This window comes from Camellia sinensis, chromosome 4, assembly GCF_055761805.1.
Source record: "Camellia sinensis isolate YWXY chromosome 4, ASM5576180v1, whole genome shotgun sequence".
In the NCBI taxonomy this organism is placed as follows: Eukaryota; Viridiplantae; Streptophyta; class Magnoliopsida; order Ericales; family Theaceae; genus Camellia; species Camellia sinensis.
The window spans coordinates 211,715,707-211,738,448 of NC_138964.1; the positions used below are offsets into that span (position 1 = coordinate 211,715,707).

The window sequence follows — 22,742 nt, forward strand, 5'->3', positions numbered from 1 at the left end:
AAAGTATACCATGCATATGGTAACTATGAAAAAAGAAAAAATACAAAAAATTATTTGCAATATGACCCATTTTCGCGTGGGGGTATTTTTGAAAATATGATGAGAAGTGAGGGTAAGAGACAAGAAGGCATATCAGAGGTTGAATTTGGTCAAGTTATCCATTCATCTCCTACCTAGTTGTTGATCTTCATATGCTCTAACTCTTCACCTTTCTTAATTGATTACACATAAAAATGCTGAAAGCTGCTGGGAATACAATAACAATGGAGAAAGCAGTGAAGAAACTGCTATTTGAAAATAGGATTCAAAGTTTAAGCTGTAAGTTAATCTCTATTACTACTTTCTTTATACAAATATTATACTTTCATACCACCTGAAATGCTGAAAACTGCACATATCTCACTTGCTTGGAACTCCTCAATTTGCAGGTGAAAAAGCATCGAGACCATGTATTCGGATTCCATTTTTTCAGCTCAGTTCGCTTGCTGTTATCGAGAAATCGAGTTCTCAGATAGCAAGCAAGCACAGGGATTCAATGAAGGTGAGGACTATCTTCATTTCTGTATTCCTCACTTCATAAACTGCAATTTCTTTCTCTATCAAATTTTTTTTTTTCTTTTTCTTTTTAGTAAGTTATGCAGCTTTTTTTTTTTTTTTTTTTCTTTTCTTTGTACTGGTAATTTGCAAACCAGCATATCCACGCACATAACAATTATAAAGTTTGGGATGCTTAGAAGGAAAATCATATATGCATTTGTTTGGTTTCTGTACGGGAAAGAAATAATTCTTCTCGTATGATCCTGTTGATCAAGTTTGCACTCCTCCAAACAATGTTGCTTTGCCACTTGAAAACACAAACGTGAGCTAACCGGCGGGTGTGTGCTGGAAACCCCTCCGATGCCTAAGTCAGCAACTAGACAATAGACAATAAGCTCTGTGTATTCTAGAGTAAGAATTGGGATACCTGTACAAAGGTCTGGTCATGAGCTTTTATAGACTTTACTTTGGCACAATCTTAGTAGGATTCCAACTCTCCCTATGAGAGTCCTCCTAGGAATCACACACCCTACTCACTACCAACCAAGTGAGATGGTTTTGCACAATCCTAGTAGGGCTATACTCTCCTTAGCAGAGTCCTCCTAGGAGTCATACTCCTACTCACTACCAACCAAGTGAGATGGTTTACACAATCCCAGTAGGACTCTAACTCTCCTTAGCAGAGTCCCACTAGAAGTCTCATCACTGCAAGCCAAGTGAGATGGCTGAACCTTTTACCTCGGTTATACATTCTTGCCCGAACTGATTTATCTCGGTCCCCTGCCCTTCGGACCGTGTGATCGAAAGCTGATCTACCGAATGCCACCCTGCCGAGCTATACATAGCTCGGCCCTCGCCATTGATGCTACCTCCTTTTAATAGGCTGCTGCAATCACACCGAGCTAAGTTACCTCGGTCACACGCTTAAGTAATGATGTAGATGGGGCCCGACCGAGTTATACCAAGACCGGCCGAGCTATACCAAGCCCGACATCCTTTCTCACCAATACCTCGGCTAACCACCAGGCCCACTTATTTCGGCTGACATCTTTACCTCGGCTAACATTGCGGTCAGCCAAGTTACTTCGGCTCTGTGATACTTTAAGCATTACAATCAATCTTGACTTTGAGATGACGCCTTGTAGAGCTATCGTTTAGCTCGGTCCTCTTTCTACCGATACCTCGGTCCATAGTTCGGCCCAAACCCAAAATATGAGATGTCTTCTTGGCCTAAGACCGAGCTACACCAGCCCTTATCTCGGCCCATTACGCGGTCCAACTCCGAAAGAAGACTCTTCCTAGCTCGGCCCAATTTGTTTACAAATTACCCTCTCAATTGCCCCTTAATTCCATCTGCGTAGCATGATTGGGATTATTTTTCCTCCAGCCGACCTAAGAAGTTGTTCGATTTCACGGCTTGTTCGGTCCCAATAAGCCTTGTCAGTTGCTTAGCATGTCCTTCCACTAATCTGGTACGACATTATTCCCAAGATACATGGCGTGCCCCCAATATCATTGTTCTCCTTGTTACCATCGTCATGCCAAAAATTTGAATAGTCCTGATTTTTTGCCTTTAACGTATGTATCCTTCGAGTTTGTATACGTCGAGTCGTTCTTTCTGTGTCTTGCCGAACAGACTAACTCGGTTTATATGAACCTTGCCAACCTGTTTTGGCCGAGTTAACCATCATCCTGGCCAAAGAGTTTCAGAAATTTTGTTGGACATACCTGCCAACTTCCTGCAGCCTAGATCCTTATCTTAGCTTAGGAGAAGTAAGTGTTGGTTTTTCTAGCCAATCACTCTTTAGCCAATATCCTTACTTTGGCTAAAGAGTACCAAGTGTTGGTTTAATCTAGCCAACCACTCTTTAGCTGATATCCTTACTTTGACTAAAGAGTACCAAGAGTTGGTTTAATCTAGCCAACCACTCTTTAGCCGATGTCCTTACTTCGGCTGAAGAGTACCAAGAGTTGGTTTAATCCAGCCAACCACTCTTTAGCCGATATCCTTACTTCGGCTAAAGAGTACCAAGAGTTGGTTTAATCCAGCTAACCACTCTTTAGCCGATGTCCTTACTTCGGCTGAAGAGTACCAAGAGTTGGTTTAATCCAGCTAACCATTCTTTAGTCGATATCCTTACTTTGGCTAAAGAGTACAAAGAGTTGGTTTAATCCGGCCAACCTCCTTACTTCGGCTAAAGAGTACCAAGAGTTGGTTTAATCCGGCTAACCACTCTTTAGCTGATGTCTTTACTTCGGCTAAAGAGTACCAAGAGTTGGTTTAATCCAGCCAACCACTCTTTAGCCGATATCCTTACTTCGGCTAAAGAGTACCAAGTGTTGGTTTTCCAGCGAACCTCTAAGTTGGTTATTCCGGCCAACCTAAAGTAAAGTGTTTGGTTATTCCGACCAAACGTCTTACAGCCTGGATCCTTATCCTGGGCTTGAGAGGGGTGTTGGTTTTTCCAGCCAACCTCTAAGTTGGTTATTCCGGCCAACCTAGAGTAAAGTGTTTGGTTATTCCGACCAAACGTCCTGCAGCCTGGATCCTTATCCTGGGCTTAGGAGGGATGTTGGTTTTTCCAGCCAACCTCTAAGTTGGTTATTCCGGCCAACCTAGAGTAAAGTGTTTGGTTATTCCGACCAAACGTCCTACAGCCTGGATCCTTATCCTGAGCTTAGGAGGGGTGTTGGTTTTTCCAGCCAACCTCTAAGTTGGTTATTCCGGCCAACCTAGAGTAAAGTGTTTGATTTTTCCGACCAAACGTCCTGCAGCCTGGATCCTTATCCTGGGCTTAGGAGAGCTAAATGTTGGTTATTCCGGCCAACATAGAGCTAAGCGTTTGGTTATTCTTGCCAAACTTCTTGATTGCCCCCCAAGTCGGGCAAAGACTTGTTACGCTTGGTTAGTCCTTCCTTCCAACCGTACTAACTTTTGCCGAAGGTGTTCTGTTCGATATCACTGTTTGTATCAAATTCTACCTTGGTGTGCATCCCATCTTCCTCTACCAAGATGTGTTGGTGCACTCGCTCCATCAGGGCTTCCATAGTAAGAGGTGGCGTCATTGTTATTGAATCTCTCAATTTATGACCCACTAACAGACCTTGTTTGTACTGTGCAATAGCTAGGTTTGTAGGACAATTTGTTTGGTTGATGGTCTCCCAATATCGATTGTCGTAAGACTTCAATGTTTCCTTCTTGCCCATGCTGATGGAGAGAAGCTAGTCAATCTCCACTGGCGTCTTGGTGTTTGTCCTGAATCTGGTTACAAATGCCTCCGTTAGTTGCGCCCATGAGGCTATACTACCTTCTGGTAACTTTTCAAACCATGCTAAACCCATGACGCCAAGGTTGGATGGAAACATGATACACATTAAGGGCTCGTTTTGTCAATACATGGCCATAACCTGGCGAAAGTGGCTTAAGTGTATGTAGGGGCCTGACTCCCCCTCATAAGTTATGAATTTAGGCTGATGGAAGCCTAAGGGTAATGGTGCATCCTCAATTGTCGAGATGAACGGTGAGCTCTGCAACCTTGCTAATGCTTTGTCTACTGGTTCATAGGCGAGGCGTGGTTCTAGAATTCCAACCTCGACACTCCTATGTGTTCTAGGAGCCAATCGTTGTAGTGCGAAGACTCTGCGAGGGTCACGAGCCTAAGTGTCTTCTCTCCTTCGAGCCCTTTCAGTCTTCTTTCTCTCAGGTCTGGAGTAGCGTGTCCTGGAAGTCTTTGATTGTGTATCACCCGACCTGAGGCTTCTACTTTCAATTTGTGATAGTGTGACTTGTCTGTCATGATCTTTTGAGTGGCAAGAGTGTGTGTTGCCTCTGCTCCTCTCCTTTGTTGCCACCCCTTTGCTTTTTATCTCACTCTTCATAAACTCTATGTCAGCTGCTATTCTTCTTATTACTTCGTCTTGCTCCCTTATGTGATCTTCGAGAACCTGATGATCCACCTTCCGCCTCTGTCTATCAAGGCTCTGAGAGCGGTGTGGACTTGAGCCCTGTCTTCTTCTTGCTTCTCTCCGCGGATTCCTTTGCTGGGGATCTAATTCCGCCATAGGTGGGATAGAAGGTAAACCTTCGTGCCTCCCACCCCCTTCCGGAGTTTGCCCATCTATAGCAGATTACGGCAAGTCTTCATTGTGCGCCATTGCTTTCAACTAAAGAGGAAAACTTGATCAAGAGGTTTTGCTCTTTGTGAATTTCCCACAGACGACGCCAATTGTACGGGAAAGAAATAAACCTTCTCGTATAATCCTGTTGACCAAGTCTACTCTCCTCCGTACATCGTCGCTTTATCACCTGAAAACACAAACGTGAGCTAGCCGGCGGGTGTGTGCCGGAAACCGCTCCGATGCTTAAGTCAGTAAGCTTGACTAATAGACAAAAGCTCTGTGTATTCAGAAAGCAAAGTTGTGTGTTACCTCTCCAAAGGTGATGTTTGTGAGCTTTTATAGGTTTCGTGTGGCACAATCCTAGTAGGACTTCTATTCTTCCATGCAGAGTCCTCCTAGGATTTAACCTCCTGAAGGATAATCCTTATCCTCCAACACCCTCCTCACTACTTAAACCAAGTGAGATGGTTATTACCATGGCCGGACTCCTACATGACCAAAGTAATCATGGCTATGCTAAGCCACAGAGTAAGCCGTACTATCCTTAGTTCGGTTCTTCCTTCTCCTCTTTATCTCGGTTCTCTCATGTACAAACCATGGTATGTTTAGACCGAGCTACCGAGTAGCAAGGTTCTGACCGTTCTAACCACAATACGCCATGACCGGACTAATTCTGAGACCGGCCTAACTCCAAGTCGCTTCTGGACCGGAATAACTTTACATTCCTCTCGGGCCGGAGTAATCTTTTACCTCTCTTGGGCCGGAGTAATTTTACGGCCTTTTTACCCAGCTCTTCATACTTTGGGCCATAATGTCCATCTCATAGCTCGGCCTAATTTTCACCAAAATTACCCTCTCAATTGCCCCTTAATTCCATCTGCACAGCATGATTGGGATTACCTGTCTGTCAGCCAAGCTGAAGTTTTTAAGCCTTTCCAGCCGAGCTAAAGAACCCTTTAGCCTTTCCAGCCGAGCTAAAACTCTTAAGCCTTTCAGCCGAGCTAATTTTACACCGGGCTCTGCTTGTCCGGTCAAAACGTCTCTTCAATCACAGTGACTGAATCGTTTCTCCTTCCCAGGACACGTGGCACGCTCTGATTGACTGAGGACGGCTGTCACGCCGTCTTCGTACTTCGTGAAATTTGAACAGTCCCGCCCTTTTTCCTTTACCTAAAAACGAGCCTCTTCATTTTTGCCATATTTTGCAACTTCTCCCTCTCTGTGTCTCTACTACTTCTTCAATCTTCTGAGCTCGTGTTCTTCATTATTCTTCGTCTTTCTGAAAGAGTTTGTGAACTGTTGCTTTTTGCTTCCATCTTCAGCTCCAGCTTCCTCATCTAGTTAGTATTGTACATCTTATTTGCTCTGTTTGTTTTCGTATTTGTTCTATGTGTTTTGTTTCCTGTGTTTTTTGCAAACACGTTTTTCCGTTTTGCTTTGCTTTGTACTTCTATGGAAAAAACTTAATAGTAGAATGCATGAGTATATGAAAACAGGTTTTTGATCCAAAATCATGATGCAACCGAACTAGAATACTGTTTAAGCTAGGTAAAAGTCGAGTCAGCTTATAACCGGACTAATACTTCATGTTTACACCAGTAGCTTTGAATAAGTCAAACCACTTCTTGATAGACCTTAGCCAAGGTAACCCACCGAACTAGGTTTGCTCTTAGCATAATGAGATACCTGAACTCCAACCGATCTAGGCCTTTGGGGCTAAACCAGCTTTCTTAGTTTTTTAGATAGAACTCAGAAAGTTGCCCCTAGACGATCAACCGGTCAAACAGAACCGTTTCCTTAACCGAGATATCTAGACGCTTGCCGAGCCCGAACTAGCAAAGCCCTGCTCAAACCGAGCTACAAATCACCTTGCAGAAACCGAGTTAGAACCTGTAGCATCCACATAGCCAAAGTAGGGCTCCTATTTTTTGTACTTTTATTTTGTAGCACGGTCCAATGATTTGTGCTTAACCCCTTTGTTTTCTACTTTGCAGACTTAGGTTGCCCAGGCACTCCTCTGCGCGCTCAACCGAGCTACCGAGAACAATTTTTGGATCGAACTAATTTATTCGTAAATTATACAATAAATGGGGAAGTATAGGTATCTAGTAGACACTCCGGGCGGCCTAGCCAAATTCAGAAAAGACTACAATATACCCGATGACGTCCACCTGATTTTAGCCGAAAAAGATGTCATTCCTTGGGGCAATGAAGGCTTTGTCCCCTTCACCCTCTCTTATCCATAATTGAAACCGGACTACGATTTCCAGTCCAACCTTTAATTTGCGAGTTTCTTAGGCAAACTAGACTATGCCCAACCCAACAATCCACCAATTCATACCGCATAATAATGGGAATAACCGAACTAAACCGGCAAGCCGGTCTCAACCTCGGTCTGGCCGAAATCTTTCACCAATACTCCATTGGTTCGAAGGAAGACGGCTGGGTGTACTATCTCAGAATACGCCGCCATCGTGAGAAAATAATAAAAAACACTCCGGATAAGGACTTGAATGACGACGATTTTTTCTAGGTGTCTGGGAACTTTGAGGATCACTAAGCCCAGATTCTTGGCCGAAGGATCAATTGGAAAAAAGGAGAACCCGGTATATTTACTTCGGTTTTCTTGCGTGCTATTTTATATTTCGATTTTTTAATTTTTCAGCCGGACTAACAGTTCTTCTTTCGCAGATTCTGCCCACCTCCATTCTTTATACAGCTACCCCAATCTAGCGACTTTGTGCGCCGCACTACGGTATCCAGAACGTAGTTGGGCTAAGCTACTAAAGTTCGAGCCGACCTACAGATACAGCGGCCGCCAAAAAGCGAGAGTGACCGACTTTCTGCTAGAGGAGGCCCCAGAACCGGACCCAACCTTGCCAGAAATCAGACTAATCCCACTAACTGCTGAAGAAGAAATGGCTAAAAGGAACAGAGTAAGGGCACTTCTAACCGAAACTAACAGACCCGAGGTACCACAAACTGGTCAAACGACTGAGACCGTGGTAGCCCTTCCATCCCAGCAGCCATCCTCATCTCGGGCGAACAAGCGTGCCCGGACTAGCCAGACCGAGCAGCGACTTGTCGACGAGGATGAGACCATTCTTCCGCTCAGCCCTCAACCAAGCCTTCAACCGGAGCATTCTGACCGAGCTGACTCCTCCAAATGGGCTCCAATTCTCACCTTTCAAGATCGAAACATCCAGAAAACTGACTCGGTTGTTGCTGAGAAGGATCACTTGATGGCTTTTAATCTAGCCAAGAGTGTTTGCCTTCCAAAAGATATGGAGCACCACAATAAGCAACTAAACACCGAGCTGAAGGCCATCCGGTCATCAACAAAATCAATGATCCTGGTAGGTGGCTCTCTGTTTTCTTTGTCTAACTTTTTTCGAACTGTTAGTCCGGCTAAAGAGAGTTATTATTTTGCAGGCCATTCAGAAGAACAACATTGAACATAGGAAAGTGCTGGAGCTTCGGAAAACAACGAGACAAGCAATGGCGGAAGCCGAGGCAAAGACAGCCGAGCTTGAGCAAGCCAAGAAGCAGATAGCCGAGCTATAGTTCGAGAACGGTCGCTTGACCAGACTTGTTAGCTCGGCTGAAGCTGAAAAGCAAAAAATTGCAGCAATGGTGAAAGATAAATACTTGCGCGAGTTGGCCAAACTTGAAGGCAAAAAAGACGCCGAAATAGCTGATCTCAAGAAGAAGGTCGGTGATGCCAACGCCCAAGGTTTCAAAGAGGCGGAGGGCCTATACATTCCGCAATGCAAGGGGGCAAAGGATTTGTTCTTCAAGTGCGGCTGGAGAAGTGCTGTGGAGCAGCTCGGCTGTGGGCCTAAAACCGAGGTCTACAATGCTCCTCAGTATTTCATTCCGGCCTCACTGGCGGAGTATGCTGCTTCCGTCCAACAGCAATTTTTGCAGGATTCAGATGATGAAGACGATGAATCAGCTCGGTTGGAGGCAACGGTTGAAGACCTGACTGTTGAGCCATCGACTGATATCGTTCTGCCAGTTGCTATTGAGACTGATCTTCCATCTGCAACCGGTGTTCAAGTTGATATTGACGCTGAAATTGAAGACCTTTTCACTTGATTTTGTACTTTTCTTTTTCGTTACTTTTTGCTCTTGTAACCGGGCTATGGCCCCTCCTTTGTATTTGCTTTTTGATGAATGAAAATTTTCTTGAACTTATTTCGGTTGATCTGTATGTTTGTACTTGTAATAATTTTTCCATGATCTTTTTATTTCCAACTATTATCTCGGTTTTAGCTGGTCAATCTAACTACGCTTACTAGCCAACCACTCTTTAGCCGACATAATTACTTCGGCTGAGGAGTACAAAGAGTTAAAAGCTAGCCAACCACTCTTCAGTCATACCCTTACTCCGATTGAAGAGTACAAAGAATTGGTTTAATCTAGCCAACCACTCTTCAGCCATACCCTTACTTCGGCTGAAGAGTACAAAGAGTTGGTTTAATCCAGCCAACCACTCTTCAGCCATACCCTTACTTCAGCTGAAGAGTACAAAGAGTTGGTTTAGTCCAGCCAACCACTCTTCAGCCATACCCTTACTTCGGCTGAAGAGTACAAAGAGTTAGTTTAATCCAGCCAACCACTCTTCAGCCATACCCTTACTTTGACTGAAGAGTACAAAGAGTTGGTTTAATCCAGCCAACCTCTAAGTTAGTTTTTTCAGCCAACTTAGAATAATGTTTGGTTATTCTGACCAAACGTCCTGCAGCCTGGATCCTTATCCTGGGCTTAGGAAGGATGTTGGTTTAATCCAGCCAACCGCTAAGTTAGTTTTTCCAGCAAACTTAGAATAATGTTTGGTTATTCCGACCAAACGTCCTGCAGCCTGGATCCTTATCCTGGGCTTAGGAAGGGTGTTGGTTTAATCCAGCCAACCTCTAAGTTAGTTTTTCCAGCCAACTTAGAATAATGTTTGCAATATTCCTAACTTCACTAAAGCTAACTTTTACAGAGAACAACTCATGCTGAAAAGAATCGATTGTTTTATTGAGGAAAAAGAAATTACACATATTTGAAAAGAAGATAGCTAAAAATAAAATAACTTGAGATTGGCCGTGTTCCATGGCCTAGGAATTGCTTTGCCGTCATTGTCTTCTAGGTGGTATGCCCCTTTGCCTGCTAACCCAACCACTTTGTAAGGACCTTCCCAGTTTGGCCCTAGCTTGCCATCTCCTGGTATCAAGGTGTTTCCCATCACTTTGCGTAGTACCCAATCTTCGATCTTGAATTGTCTTGGATGCACCATTTTGTTGTATTTCCTGGATAACTCTTGTTGATACGAGGCAATGTGGACTAGTGCTTTTTCTCTTCTTTCTTCGGCGAGGTCGAGCTCAAATGTTATGGCCTCTCCATTTAAGTCGGGATCAAAATTTTCGCTTCGAATTGTGGGGAGGCCAATTTCTAGTGGGATTACTGCTTCCATTCCATAGGGTAAGGAGAATAGTGTTTCTCCTGTTGAGCGTCGAGGTGTGGTGCGGTAAGCCCATAAAACATGGGGAAGTTCTTCCGCCCACTTGCCTTTTGCCTTTTCTAACCTTTTCTTCAGTCCATCCAAGACAACTTTATTTGATGCTTCTGCTTGGCCATTTGCTTGAGGATACACTGGTGTAGAATTGTAGAACTCTATCTTGTACTCTTCACAAAAGCCTCTGAAGATTCTGCCGTCGAACTGAGTGCCATTGTCTGAGATTAGGGCTTTTGGTATTCCAAACCGAGTGATGATATTTTGCCAGACAAACTTCTTCACATCTCTTTCCTTGATTGATGCCAATGCTTCTGCTTCCACCCACTTTGTGAAGTAGTCTGTTGCTGCGAGAAAGAACTTCCTGTTGCCGGGTGCTGTTGGAAGTGGTCCTACTATGTCCAAGCCCCACATTGCGAAAGGCCATGGGCTAGTTAATGGTAGGAGTTCTCTTGTTGGTTGATGTATTTGGTGTGCGAATTTTTGGCATTTCTCACACCTCTTCACATATTTCTCTGAGTCTGCTTGCATGTATGGCCACCAGTATCCTTGTGAAATGGCCCTGTAAGCTAGCTATCTTCCTCCTTGATGGCTTCCGCACACCCCTTCGTGTATCTCGTACAAGAATGCTTCAACTTTGCTGAGGTGGACACACTTTAGATAAGGTCCTGAGAACGACTTTTTGTATAATGCCAAAGATGGGGAGAGCCAAAATCGCTGTGACTTTGCTCTAATTTTGTTGGCTTCTTTCTTTTCTTCTGGTAGGACGCCGTCTTTCAAGAATAGTATGATGGGATCCATCCATGAGGGGCCTAGTTCTGTGCAACATACCTCTTCTGCTTCGGGGTCCTCAATGCTTGGTCTAGGTAGGTAGTCGATCAGTAGTGGATGAGAGATGGAGGTGTCTGCCATTGAGGCGAAGCCTGCCAGTTCGTCTGCTCTGCTGTTCTCATCCCTGCCTATCTGTTCTATTCTTACTACTTCAAATTTCTTGATTTCTGTTCTGACCAATTCTTGGTATTTAGCCATCCTATCATCCTTTGCTTCATAGTCGCCAGAAATTTGGTTTACCACCAGCTGTGAGTCGCTATAGACCATTAATTCGGTGGCTTTCATATTGTATGCTGATTTGAGTCCTGCTAGAAGTGCTTCATATTCCGCTTCGTTGTTTGATGCTGGGAAGCCAAGGTTGATTGCTTGCTCCACAACCAGGCCGTCTAGTGAGATGAGGACTATGCCAAGTCCTGCACCATGCCGGTTGGATGCTCCATCCACAAAGAGCTTCCACATCTCACCAACAAACAACTTCCAGCAAGTGGAGGGGTCGGATGATGTCGTGGGGTCAAGAATGTTGCTGGTGTTTTCTTCAAGGTCCATGCTTGTTGTCTGCCCCTCGCTATCTGACTGAACCAAGTCTTTATTTATTGGTTAGTCTTGGTTTGTTGTAGCTTGGTTTGCTTCTTCCTTGCTGTCTATAGTCTGGTCTGCCTTGGAGTCTGACTGAGTACCTTCTGCTAGGGGTTGCGCTATTCCGGCGTCAATTTCCATCCCTAGTTCAGTTGTGTCAGTTAGGTCGACTGGGCAGATATGATGACTTCCAGGAGTAAACTCTGCGACGAAGTCTGCCAAAGATTGGGCTTTTATTGCGGTTCTAGGTTGGAACTTGACGTCGAATTGTTCCAGCTCAACTGCCCACTTCAAAATTCGCCCAGAAAAGTTCGCCCTCTCAAACAAAGCTTTTAGTGGGAAAGCTGTGAAGACGACTATGGTGTGGGCGTGAAAGTAGTGTGCCAATTTCCCGGAGGCCATCATCAAGGCTAATGCCAATTTTTCCAGTGGCAAATACCTTGTTTCGGCTCCCAGCAATGTCTTGCTGACATAATAGATGGGCAAATGTTGAATTCCTTTCGCACGGACTAACACTGCGCTAATTGCATGCTGAGAGACTGTAAGGTATAGGAAGAGTTCTTCTTTTGGTATTGGGGTGACCAGTAATGGTGGGGAGGACATGTATTCTTTCAGGCTTTCTAGTGCATGGTCGCATTCTTCGTCCCATTCGAACTTGGCTTTTAAAGCTTGAAAGAATGGTCGAAGTCTGTCTGACGATCGGCTTATAAACCGATTGAGTGCAGCTGCCATGCCGGTGAGATGTTGTACTTCTTTTACTGAGTTTGGTCTCTTCAAATTCTGGATTGCTTTGATTTGGGAGAGGTCTACTTCTATACCCCGGTTGGTCACAAGGAAGCCTAGGAATTTGCCGGATCCTACTCCGAATGCACACTTGGATGCATTGAGGTGCAACTTGGGCTTTTTTAGGATTTCAAGCATCTCTCCTAAGTCTTTGAGATGATTATTTTCATCCTTGCTTTTGACCACCATGTCGTCGATGTAAGTCTCCATCGTTCTTCCTAACAATGGTTCAAACATCTTGGTGACCATTCGTTGGAATGTTGCCCCTGCGTTCTTCAGGCCAAAGGGCATGACCTTGTAACAGTATAGTCCTCTCGGAGTTGTAAAGGATGTGACCTCCTGGTCTGGTTCATGCATGGCGATTTGGTGATAGCCTCTGTATGCATCCAGAAAGCTAAGTCGGTTGTGCCCCGCCGTTAGGTCTACCAGTTGATCTATCTGTGGTAGGGGAAAGCTGTCTTTTGGGCACGCCTTGTTGACTGTTTTGTAGTCAACGCAGACACGCCATTTACCATTCTTTTTTGGCACTACGACCGTGTTGGAGATCCATTTTGGGTAGTGCACTTCTCTAATTGCTCCTGCCTCCAGTAGGTTACCTACTTTTTCCGCTACTATTTCGGTATGGTGAAGTGCCGATCTGCGAGTGCGCTGAATGACTGGTCTGGCGGATGGGTGAACATTGAGTTGGTGACAGATGAAGTTTGGATCAATGCCTGGCATGTCGTAGGGTGTCCAGGCGAACACTTCGAAGTTAGAGGTTAGGAATTCTAAGACCTCTAATCTCTCAGTGCTGGACAACGACGAACCGAGCAAAAAAAACTTATCTGGGTTCTTTTCATCTATTTTTACCTCTACCAAATCCTCCACTGCTTTCTGATCCGCCGCTTTGCCGACATCTACGAATAGCTCATTACTCTCAGGTTTCTCCACCGAATGAACGTATCCTTTGGCAGCGCGACTGCCATTCACCGTGACGAAGCATTGCTTTGACATAATCTGATCTTCATAGACTTCTTCAATTGCACCGGTGTCGTTGGGGAACCGCATTACTTGGTGGTAGGATGACGCCACCGATCACATGGCATGCAGCCATGTTCTGCCCAAGATGATGTTGTAAGTGGAGGGAACCTCTATACCCAGAACTCCACTTGTTTCGTCACGCTTCCTGCTCTAACTGGAAGAATTATTTTGCCGACGGGCCATTCTGGCATGGAGTTGAATCCAATTAGGGGAGATACAGCAGGCGCCAAGTCTTTGTCTTGTAGCTTCAGTTGTTTAAATGTTTCGTAGTACATGATTTCACATGAACTTCCCTGGTCAATCAGAATCCGCTTGACGTCAAAATCCTTGACTTGGAGAGTGATGACCAGGGCATCATTGTGAGGGCAATATATCCGTTCTAAGTCTTTATCCGAAAAAGACATGACGTTTGTTGCCTCTGTCCTCCCCTTTTTGGTGGCAGGTTGGGCACTTTGCACCTCTCTTAAGTGTTCAGCCTTTTTGATTGATCCTCTGAGCTCGCATATACGCGTAAGTTCAAAAACTCCATGTATCACATTGATAATGCCTTGAGGTGGGGCGTCAACTGGCATTTCGTTGGGGTTATTGTGATCCTGGGGGGCTGGTTGCGTCCCTCTTTCAATGTACTTATCCAAGTGTCCTGCTGCCACCAATTCCTCCAGGTGTTGTCTCAATGGCGTGCAATTCTCAGTGCGGTGTCCCTTTTCTTTATGGAAGGTGCACCGTGATCTTTCGTCATAATCCTTCTGCGCTTCCCCTAGTTTGGCTAGCCATCTGACAAAAGGCTCATCTCTTATTTTGCTTAGAATCCGATATATTGGTTTCTTGAACACCGTGGTTATGGCAGTGCGGATTCTCAACCATCTTTTATCCGGGTCTTCTCCGTTATCTCGTCTGCCACGTCCGTTTCTGTTACTTCGATCTACCGTGTTGACCTTTGCTGAGGTCTTCTTTTCTAGTACTGTGGGCGCCCCAGATTTTGCTTTGGCACGTGCGCCATCCCCTTCTACCCTGATGTGCTGATGCACTCTTTCTATCAAGGCTTCCATGGTGAGGGGTGGTGTCATGGTGATCGAGTCCCTTAGTCTGTTCCCGACTGGAAGGCCTCTTTTATACTGTGCAATGGCGAGATTGGTGGGGTAGTCCCTAATCTGATTAAATGTCTCCCAGTAGCGACTATTGCAGGATCTTAGGGTCTCTTTATCGCCCATGTCGATGGAGAGCAATTGATCAATTTCCACCGGGGTTTTAGTGTTCGTTCGGAACCTTGTTACGAACGCCTCTGCCAACTGCGCCCAAGAGGCTATGCTGCCCTCTGGAAGTTTCTCGAACCAAGTCAAGCCTAAGTCGCCAAGGCTAGATAGGAAGAGTATGCACATTAAGGCCTCGTTTCACCTGTATACAGCCATGACTTGGCGAAAGTGGCTTAAGTGTGAGTAGGGGTCCGTCTTCCCTTCATATGTAGTGAATTTGGGCTGAAGGAAGCCTGATGGTAGAGGCGCGTTTTCAATCACTGGAACAAACGGCGAAGTCTGCGGCCTTGCTAATGCTTTGTCCGTTGGTTCGTAGGCAGGGTGCGGTATTGGCATTCCAACCTCGACGCTTCCATGCGTCCGAGGAGCCAATCGCTGTAAGGCAAAAACTCTGTGTGGATCCCGTGCCCTGGCATCCTCCTTGCATCGTGCTTTTTCTTCGAGCACGGTTCGTAAGTCGGATGATCTGGGTAACTCCGTCTGTCTAGATTTGGTTTGGTGTGTATGTGAAGGCCAATACGTGCTTCCTTCAGTATATGATCTTTCAGATCTCGTCCTCTCAGACCTGGAGTGACGAGTTCTGGAAGACCTGGATTGAGTATCGCCTGTCCTGAAGCTTCTACTCTCTCCTTGTGAGGGTGTGGTATTCCTACTACGATTTTCTGAGTGGCGAGGGGGCGTCTTGTTTTTGCGCCCCTCTCCTATCGCCACTTCTTTTCTCTTCATCTGGCGCTTTAAGGCCTCCATGTCCGCCGCCATCTTCCTTATTAATTCATCTTGCTCCTTCACGCGGTCTTCCAGAGCTTGAGGATCAATCCTCCGTCTTTGCCTGTCAGGACTTTGCGAGCGAGATTGATGGGGGCTGTGAGTCTGTCTTCCCCTAGTATCTCTCCTGGGGTTATGTCGTTGGGGCTCCAAATCTGTCATGGGAGGGATAGAAGGTAGTCCTTTACGCCTGGCCCCCCCATCCTCCGTCTTTGCCTGTCAGGACTTTGCGAGCGAGATTGATGGGGGCAGTGAGTCCGTCTTCCCCTAGTATCTCTCCTGGGGTTATGTCGTTGGGGCTCCAAATCTGTCATGGGAGGGATAGAAGGTAGTCCTTTATGCCTGGCCCCCCCATCTGGTGTTTGCCCGTCGATGGCGGACTGTGGTAATTCTTCAATGTGCACCATTGTTTGTAAAGAGGAGAAGCTTTAGTCAAGAGGTTTTGTTCTGTCTGCAATTCCCACAGACGGCGCCAATTGTACGGGAAAGAAATAATTCTTCTTGTATGATCCTGTTGATCAAGCTTGCACTCCTCCAAACAATGTTGTTTTGCCACTTGAAAACACAAACGTGAGCTAACCGGCGGGTGTGTGCCGGAAACCCCTCCGATGCCTAAGTCAGTAACTAGACAATAGACAATAAGCTCTGTGTATTCTAGAGTAAGAATTGGGATACCTGTACAAAGGTCTGGTCATGAGCTTTTATAGACTTTACTTTGGCACAATCCTAGTAGGATTCCAACTCTCATAACTCTCCCTATGAGAGTCCTCATAGGAATCACACACCCTACTCACTACTAACCAAGTGAGATGGTTTTGCACAATCCTAGTAGGGCTATACTCTCCTTAGCAGAGTCCTCCTAGGAGTCATACTCCTACTCACTACCAACCAAGTGAGATGGTTTACACAATCCCAGTAGGACTCTAACTCTCCTTAGCAGAGTCCCACTAGAAGTCTCATCACTGCAAGCCAAGTGAGATGGTTGAACCTTTTACCTCGGTTATACATTCTTGCCCGAACTGATTTATCTCGGTCCCCTGCCCTTTGGACCGTGTGATCGAAAGCTGATCTACCGGATGCCACCCTGCCGAGCTATACACAGCTCGGCCCTCGCCATTGATGCTACCTCCTTTTAATAGGCTGCTGCAACCACACCGAGCTAAGTTACCTCGGTCACACGCTTAAGTAATGATGTAGATGGGGCCCGACCGAGTTATACCAAGACCGGCCGAGCTATACCAAGCCCGACATCCTTTCTCACCAATACCTCGGCTAACCACCAGGCCCACTTATTTCGGCTGACATTTTTACCTCGGCTAACATTGCGGTCAGCCAAGTTACTTCGGCTCTGTGATACTTTAAGCACTACTATCAATCTTGACTTTGAGATGACGCCTTGTAGAGCTATCGTTTAGCTCGGTCCTCTTTCTACCAATACCTCGGTCCATAGTTCGGCCCAAACCCAAAATATGAGATGTCTTCTTGGCCTAAGACCGAGCTACACCAGCCCTTATCTCGGCCCATTACGCAGTCCAACTCCTAGAGAAGACTCTTCCTAGCTCGGCCCAATTTGTTTACAAATTACCCTCTCAGTTTCATTTTCAAATTTGTTTTTTGAAATTCTTTCAAGAAAACTAAAACTAATTTGGTGATAATAATAATAATACAACACTCATAATTTTCGTATGATTTTTTCTTTTTGGAAATATTTTTATTAATTTTGAAAATATTTTTTTGGTGTTTAATCTTGTCGAACTAAATTTTGTGTTTTGTTGATGATAAGGTTTTTGTGAACTTTAGGAGGGTTAAAAGTTAAATTTTGAGGGGATTAATTCTAATTTCTCTTATTAATAGTTAAATTTACATGGTATTGATAAAGATTACTCGTGACATAAGACTCATGCCTATTAATCATGGGTCATGTAACGCTCCAACTTCTGGGCCGTTAAATATGTACAATAATATAACACTAGTAGGATAAATAACTAAAACATCTTAATATACATACCAGAGTTAATATCACAGATAATTCGTTTATGTTCCATTACAGGATTACCAAAACATTGCCAAACCAAAAGTCAAAAGGAAAAAAAATAACTAGTCTAAATCTTCAAATGAACCACAACTCCAACACTTCATCTTATTTTCCTTCGAATTAACCTTTACCATTGTAAACTGCTTCATCACCTAGCATGACATGCCATGAGCTTGGAATGCCCAGTAAAAACACACACACACCCATATCTTTTATCAACCAATCAACCATACACAGAACAAATCGGGTAACATAACATACAACATTACAATAAGGTTCTATGAATTAGTAGTTAGACTAGACATCTAGAATCCCCCCAAAGAAATCCTTCTACCTAACCACAAGGATTGAACACCGGACTATTCAAAACTCCCCATTTTGCTGCTTTGCAGACCTTACCACCTATGCCCACCTTCTGGTTATTTACCGGTTAGTGACATTGATGGACCTCAAAAGGGACGGCCAAACAAGTGGACTCGCTTACACCCAAATCGTGTTTAGGGCTCGCTTGCACCCTGTACATACCATACCAAAGGGTTGAATTTTCAAGACAACATCACCGACAATGAAAGTTAGAGGCCTTCTTTATCTGCATAACTCTTCTGACGATCTTGTGCTGCCACCAATCTTTGTCGAATAAGTTTCACCTTTTCTATAGTTTCTTTATTCTGTTCCACCACTATTGGTGTTTTAAGTTTTGGCACACTTTGGTCCCTCCTGTGTGCACTGCAAACACCGAATGATGGAACTTTTTCTCTAAGAGACTCATCTTATGGCACAAACACGCTGCCTTGATGTCTCAAACTTCGATCCGAGTGAATCGTCCAATCAAGTATATGATCGCCGGATGCTATTCACGCTTTTATGAACACCACCTCCTGATCATACTTCTGTGACTCCATTACCTCGTTCAGTAATTTGGTCGTAGCAGCTTGAGCACCAAGGTATACCTTCTTGTCATAAGCTTTCATCTGTACTCTGAACTCATTAAGTGTTCCAACTATGTTCCATTCCTTGAGTGCCAAGCTAACAATAATTCCTCGGTTCTTGCAACTTAGGGCATCTACCACCACATTAGCTTTGCCAGGATAATAAGATACAACACCATCTTTGTCTCATCTTCAAGTCCTTCTGTGTGCACAAATACTTCAAGCTCTTATGATCCATGAGAATCTCAAATTGTTCACCATATTAACGCCATTGCTTTAGCGAAAAACCATCACTACCAGCTCCAGATCATGTGTTGAATAATTCATTTCATGCGGTTTTAGTTGCGTGGAGTCGCAAGCCACCACCTTTCCATTTTGCATTAACACACCACCAAGCTCATCCTTAAACGCATTGCAATACATTATATATCCTTCGTCCTGCTCCGAAATGATGAGTATTGGGCACTAGTCAATCTCCTCTTGAGTTCTTGAAAGGATTGTTCACATGCTTCATCCCAATCATATTTTACCCCTTTTTGCGTTAGACGAGTCATCGACTTGGCTAGTTTTAAAAAAAAAAAATCTGGAATAAACCGTCGGTAATACCTGGCCAACCCTAAGAAACTACGAACTTCGAATACTGAGGTTGGTTGCTTCCAATCTAATACTACTTTTACCTTGGCTGGGTCCACTGCAATCCCATGTTCAGACACTATGTGTCCCAAAAATTTAACTTCTTTCAATGAGAACACCCACCAAGTTGATTATGCCACCGCATTGTCTTGCTCAGACACTCCTCTCTATCCCCTTAAATTGAAAACACCTCCCATCAGGTGTGTAAGTCGTCACCCTCTTCTGGTAGCAATCAATCACCGTTTAGTGGGCAGATAGCCAATCCATACTTAAGATTATGTCAAAATCGAACATGTCCCTGACGACAAGGTCACAAATCAAGTGTAAACCTGACACTTCTAATTTGCACTAACACTTCCTTCCAAAGGTGATGCGATACTTAAAGTAGTTTTTAAATGTTCATATGTAAGACTTAACGATTTAACACATGATGTTTTTATAATAAAAAAATGGTGCACCATAATCAGATGGAGCGTGAACCCAAGAATTATAGAGTACGATGTTACCTCTAATTACTAACGGGTCTTCGTCCTCTTCCTTTGATCGTAGGGTCTAGCTCCCATTCGAACTTTCTTGCATTTTCCCTCTCAATTGACCCAATTGTTCTAGAATCTGGTTTCCAATGTGGCTCAAGATTTCAACTGCGGGTATTGGTCCATTCTCAGGGTTTCAATTACATGATACTTCATTCTTATTGCGTTATTGCTCGTGAGCTCGTGTGTTATCGCTTGTCTCGGTGCAACCGTTGGCTCGAGTGCGGTTCACTATTTTTTTTTTCTTCCTTCTGTTCATAGTACGGGGCGAGGCATAAGTTGGAGTCTAATTATGAAGGCAATTCTCAGGGGCAATCAATTAATCTTAAAGTTATGGTTTAATTATCCCATGGTGTTTAAAGCAATAAGATCAAGTAGTAAATAACAAATATAGGGAAGTACACAACACAACTTCACACACACAGGCAAAATAATAACTACAAGACTTTTAAACAGGATTAATAAAAGGAAAAATGAAGTGGAGATGAAAGAATATTATAGTACTTGCATCAATCAATACAAGGATCATCGGAAATACGGATGGGTTGTGATTTAAGACTTTTATGTGGTCAAGGTATAGAGATAGTGACCAAGTTAGATATTTAACTTGCAACTGCGTCAGCCATCCGCGTTTCAAACTGAATATCCAAGATTCGTCATCGAATAAAGAAATTGCAACTTTTAGAAAAATTCTCATATAAGATAGCATTGAAAAATATAAAGTAAGACCAGATGGTAATAACTTAATCTTGAAGTAAACGACATCAAACAAGGTTACAAATATGAAATGAGAGTATGACGATCGATAGAAGACTCATAGAAATAACAGTATCCCCTACTTCTATATTGTATCTAATGTTCAACATGTTGCCCTATTCGAAGTTAAAACCACTTCCCTTCGCAGGTGATCGTCAAATCGTTTAAAGTTGAAACGTGTGGGTAAGGATTGAACCTAAGCTCTGATACCATGGGTCGATCACGTTTAGAGAGGATTCACTTTCACCACGTGTTGATTGCACTCTCCTACCCTGTTTTATGAGATTTCTAATTATTTTGCTTGAAATTTTTATTTTATTTTTGGTCAGGTTTATGCAATGAGGAGGAGGAGGTCAAACATAGAGACAGACACTTATGTTCTAATGGAACCTGGAAAAAATGAGGAGTTTGTCACCAAGGACGAATTGAGGGACCGGTTGAAGGGTTGGCTGGAGAATTGGCCAGGCAAGTGCCTGCCACCTGACCTTGCGAGATTTGAAGATATTAACGATGCTGTTTCATATCTTGTTAAATCTGTTTGTGAGCTTGAAATTGATGGAGATGTTGGCTCTATCCAGTGGTTCGAAGTTCGTTTGGAGTGACAAACAACCATATGTCAAACTGTCCCAAGACATGAAATGTGTAATTAACGAGATAATTTTAAGACACATTTTTTTGGGCAAGTAGATTATTTTAGACACATTCAAGCAAACCCCACCTTGTTCATTGCTAATTATTTTACATAGGGTACACCGTCCATAAGAAAACAGCAAATAAATAAGCCTACAAATTCTTAAGTTCTGGGATTGGAAAACAAAAAAAAAAAGAAGCTTTGTTCAGTTGCAATGAGCAAGAAAATTTTGCTTTTCCCTGGAGAATAATACAGTGCAATGCACAATTCCAAAAGTTGGAGTAAGAAACCCCAAGAAACAAGCTACACATGTACATCCCTCTTTAAAACTTCTTAAATTGCCCACAAATTAATGGAATCATGAATTACTGATGCTTCAAGTTTGCAAAAAGACCCACCTCCTGAAAACTCAAATCCTGAATCTGCTGCAGGGGAGAAAAAATTCATAAAAAGGAAAAAGAAAAAGAAAAAGAGTATTCACTAAACATTCAAACTAAACTTTGATGGCGAAGCAGTTCAATCATACCTTGGGGGGTTGATTTTTAGTTGGAGGTAAGAGCGTGCCGGGTTTTCTGGTTCGCGCAAGAAGGCCTTTCGAGACTGGAGACATCATAAGATCAGTTGGGCTTGTGTACCTGAAAAGATGAGAGAAATTAAAACAGAATAAACATACGAGCACAAAGATACACGATTAGGCTATAAAATACTAGCAAAGAACAGAAGAAAAAATTCCACTATGAGTGTAGAGATTACAATAAATCGGCTTTTATCTCTCAACAACCCTATAACTCAAAATAACTATACAAAATTTTTAAAATTGCACGTCATGTCAAAATAGACCCAAATACAAACACGGAGAAAAATTAAGACGTATCCAGAAAAATTAAAGTAAAAATAGTAGAACCAATTTGAATGCCATGGGGATTTAGGTAGGCACCTTTCAGGGTATTTGAATGCCTTGGGGACCGTGAGGCGATTGGGCGTAGTGCCGGTTCCATTGCCAGAGTTTTGGGAGTTTTGATCAGTTCGATGAGTCTGAGGAGGTGTACATTTGGAGTCAGAATGAGTGTTTTCTGAATGAATTGGTGTTTTGGGAGGTGTTTTCAGAGCTTTCTCCATGGAATTGCAGGTGAAATAAAGGCAAACAACTTCAGAGAGAGAGAGAGAGCATTCAAATTTGGAGAAGTTTCTCAGATTTAAACATGTGTTGGACAGAGGCGGTGACCGTTTGGGAAGAGGGGGGTTTGCAACGGTCAAAATTGGGGGTCTAAAGGAGTGGGATATTCAAAGCCATGTGAAAAGTCTGCAAAACCCAACGGATAAATTTTATTAATTTCAACAACAATGATTCCTACCCAAAAATATATATATATATATATATAAACCCACTACCGCATCATTAGTAGTGCTATTAGAGTACCATTTTTAATGGTTTCAACCATTTTTCTAATTTCAATTTGCATAATGATTTTTATTAGTATTTTTTATTACAAGAAGACAAATTAATAAGTATATAATTTAAAAAAATTTAAAAAAATGATATATAAGTCCTTTTTTTAGACCCAATGATATATGAGTAATATAATTGATTAATGATTAGAAAATATATAGGAGGAAGGGTTGCTTTTAATATCCTAAGTACCACATTACTGGACTTGAAAATTGAATCTAATTTTTTGTCTTAAAATAACAATGCTTTTTAAAAAATGATATTTAGGCCAAGTTTGGGAAGATAAGAAAAAGTCAAAAAGTTAAAAAATTACTTAAAAAGTTAAAAAGTTAACATTATTCACCAAAAGTCAACAATTACAGCTGCACAACTCTCAATCCTAATTTTTCCC

At 43.3% G+C, this 22,742-nt stretch overlaps 2 protein-coding genes across 3 annotated transcripts; one reads left to right on the top strand and one right to left on the bottom strand.

Annotated features, from left to right (window-relative positions):
* The first annotated feature begins 162 nt into the window (after positions 1–162).
* On the top strand, positions 163–21,099 carry CRR7 (chlororespiratory reduction 7). The gene is made up of 3 exons (XM_082867460.1): positions 163–318; positions 429–541; positions 20,600–21,099. Exons 1-3 carry the CDS (start codon positions 234–236, stop codon positions 20,870–20,872), a joined length of 471 nt encoding a protein of 156 aa, XP_082723586.1. The 5' UTR covers positions 163–233; the 3' UTR covers positions 20,873–21,099.
* Positions 20,973–22,254, bottom strand: LOC114307686 (hydroxyproline-rich glycoprotein family protein). 2 transcript variants are annotated; one of them, XM_028253084.2, is made up of 3 exons: positions 21,839–22,254; positions 21,428–21,536; positions 20,973–21,323 (listed from the first exon to the last, which is right to left on the bottom strand). In XM_028253084.2, the coding sequence occupies exons 1-3, from the start codon at positions 22,018–22,020 to the stop codon at positions 21,267–21,269; spliced, it is 348 nt and encodes a 115-aa protein (XP_028108885.2). In that variant the 5' UTR covers positions 22,021–22,254; the 3' UTR covers positions 20,973–21,266. The 2 variants fall into 2 exon arrangements, with proteins under 2 accessions (XP_028108885.2, XP_082723587.1); XM_082867461.1 differs by having other exon boundaries at positions 20,973–21,326; positions 21,839–22,244.
* Between the last annotated feature and the right edge of the window lie 488 nt (positions 22,255–22,742).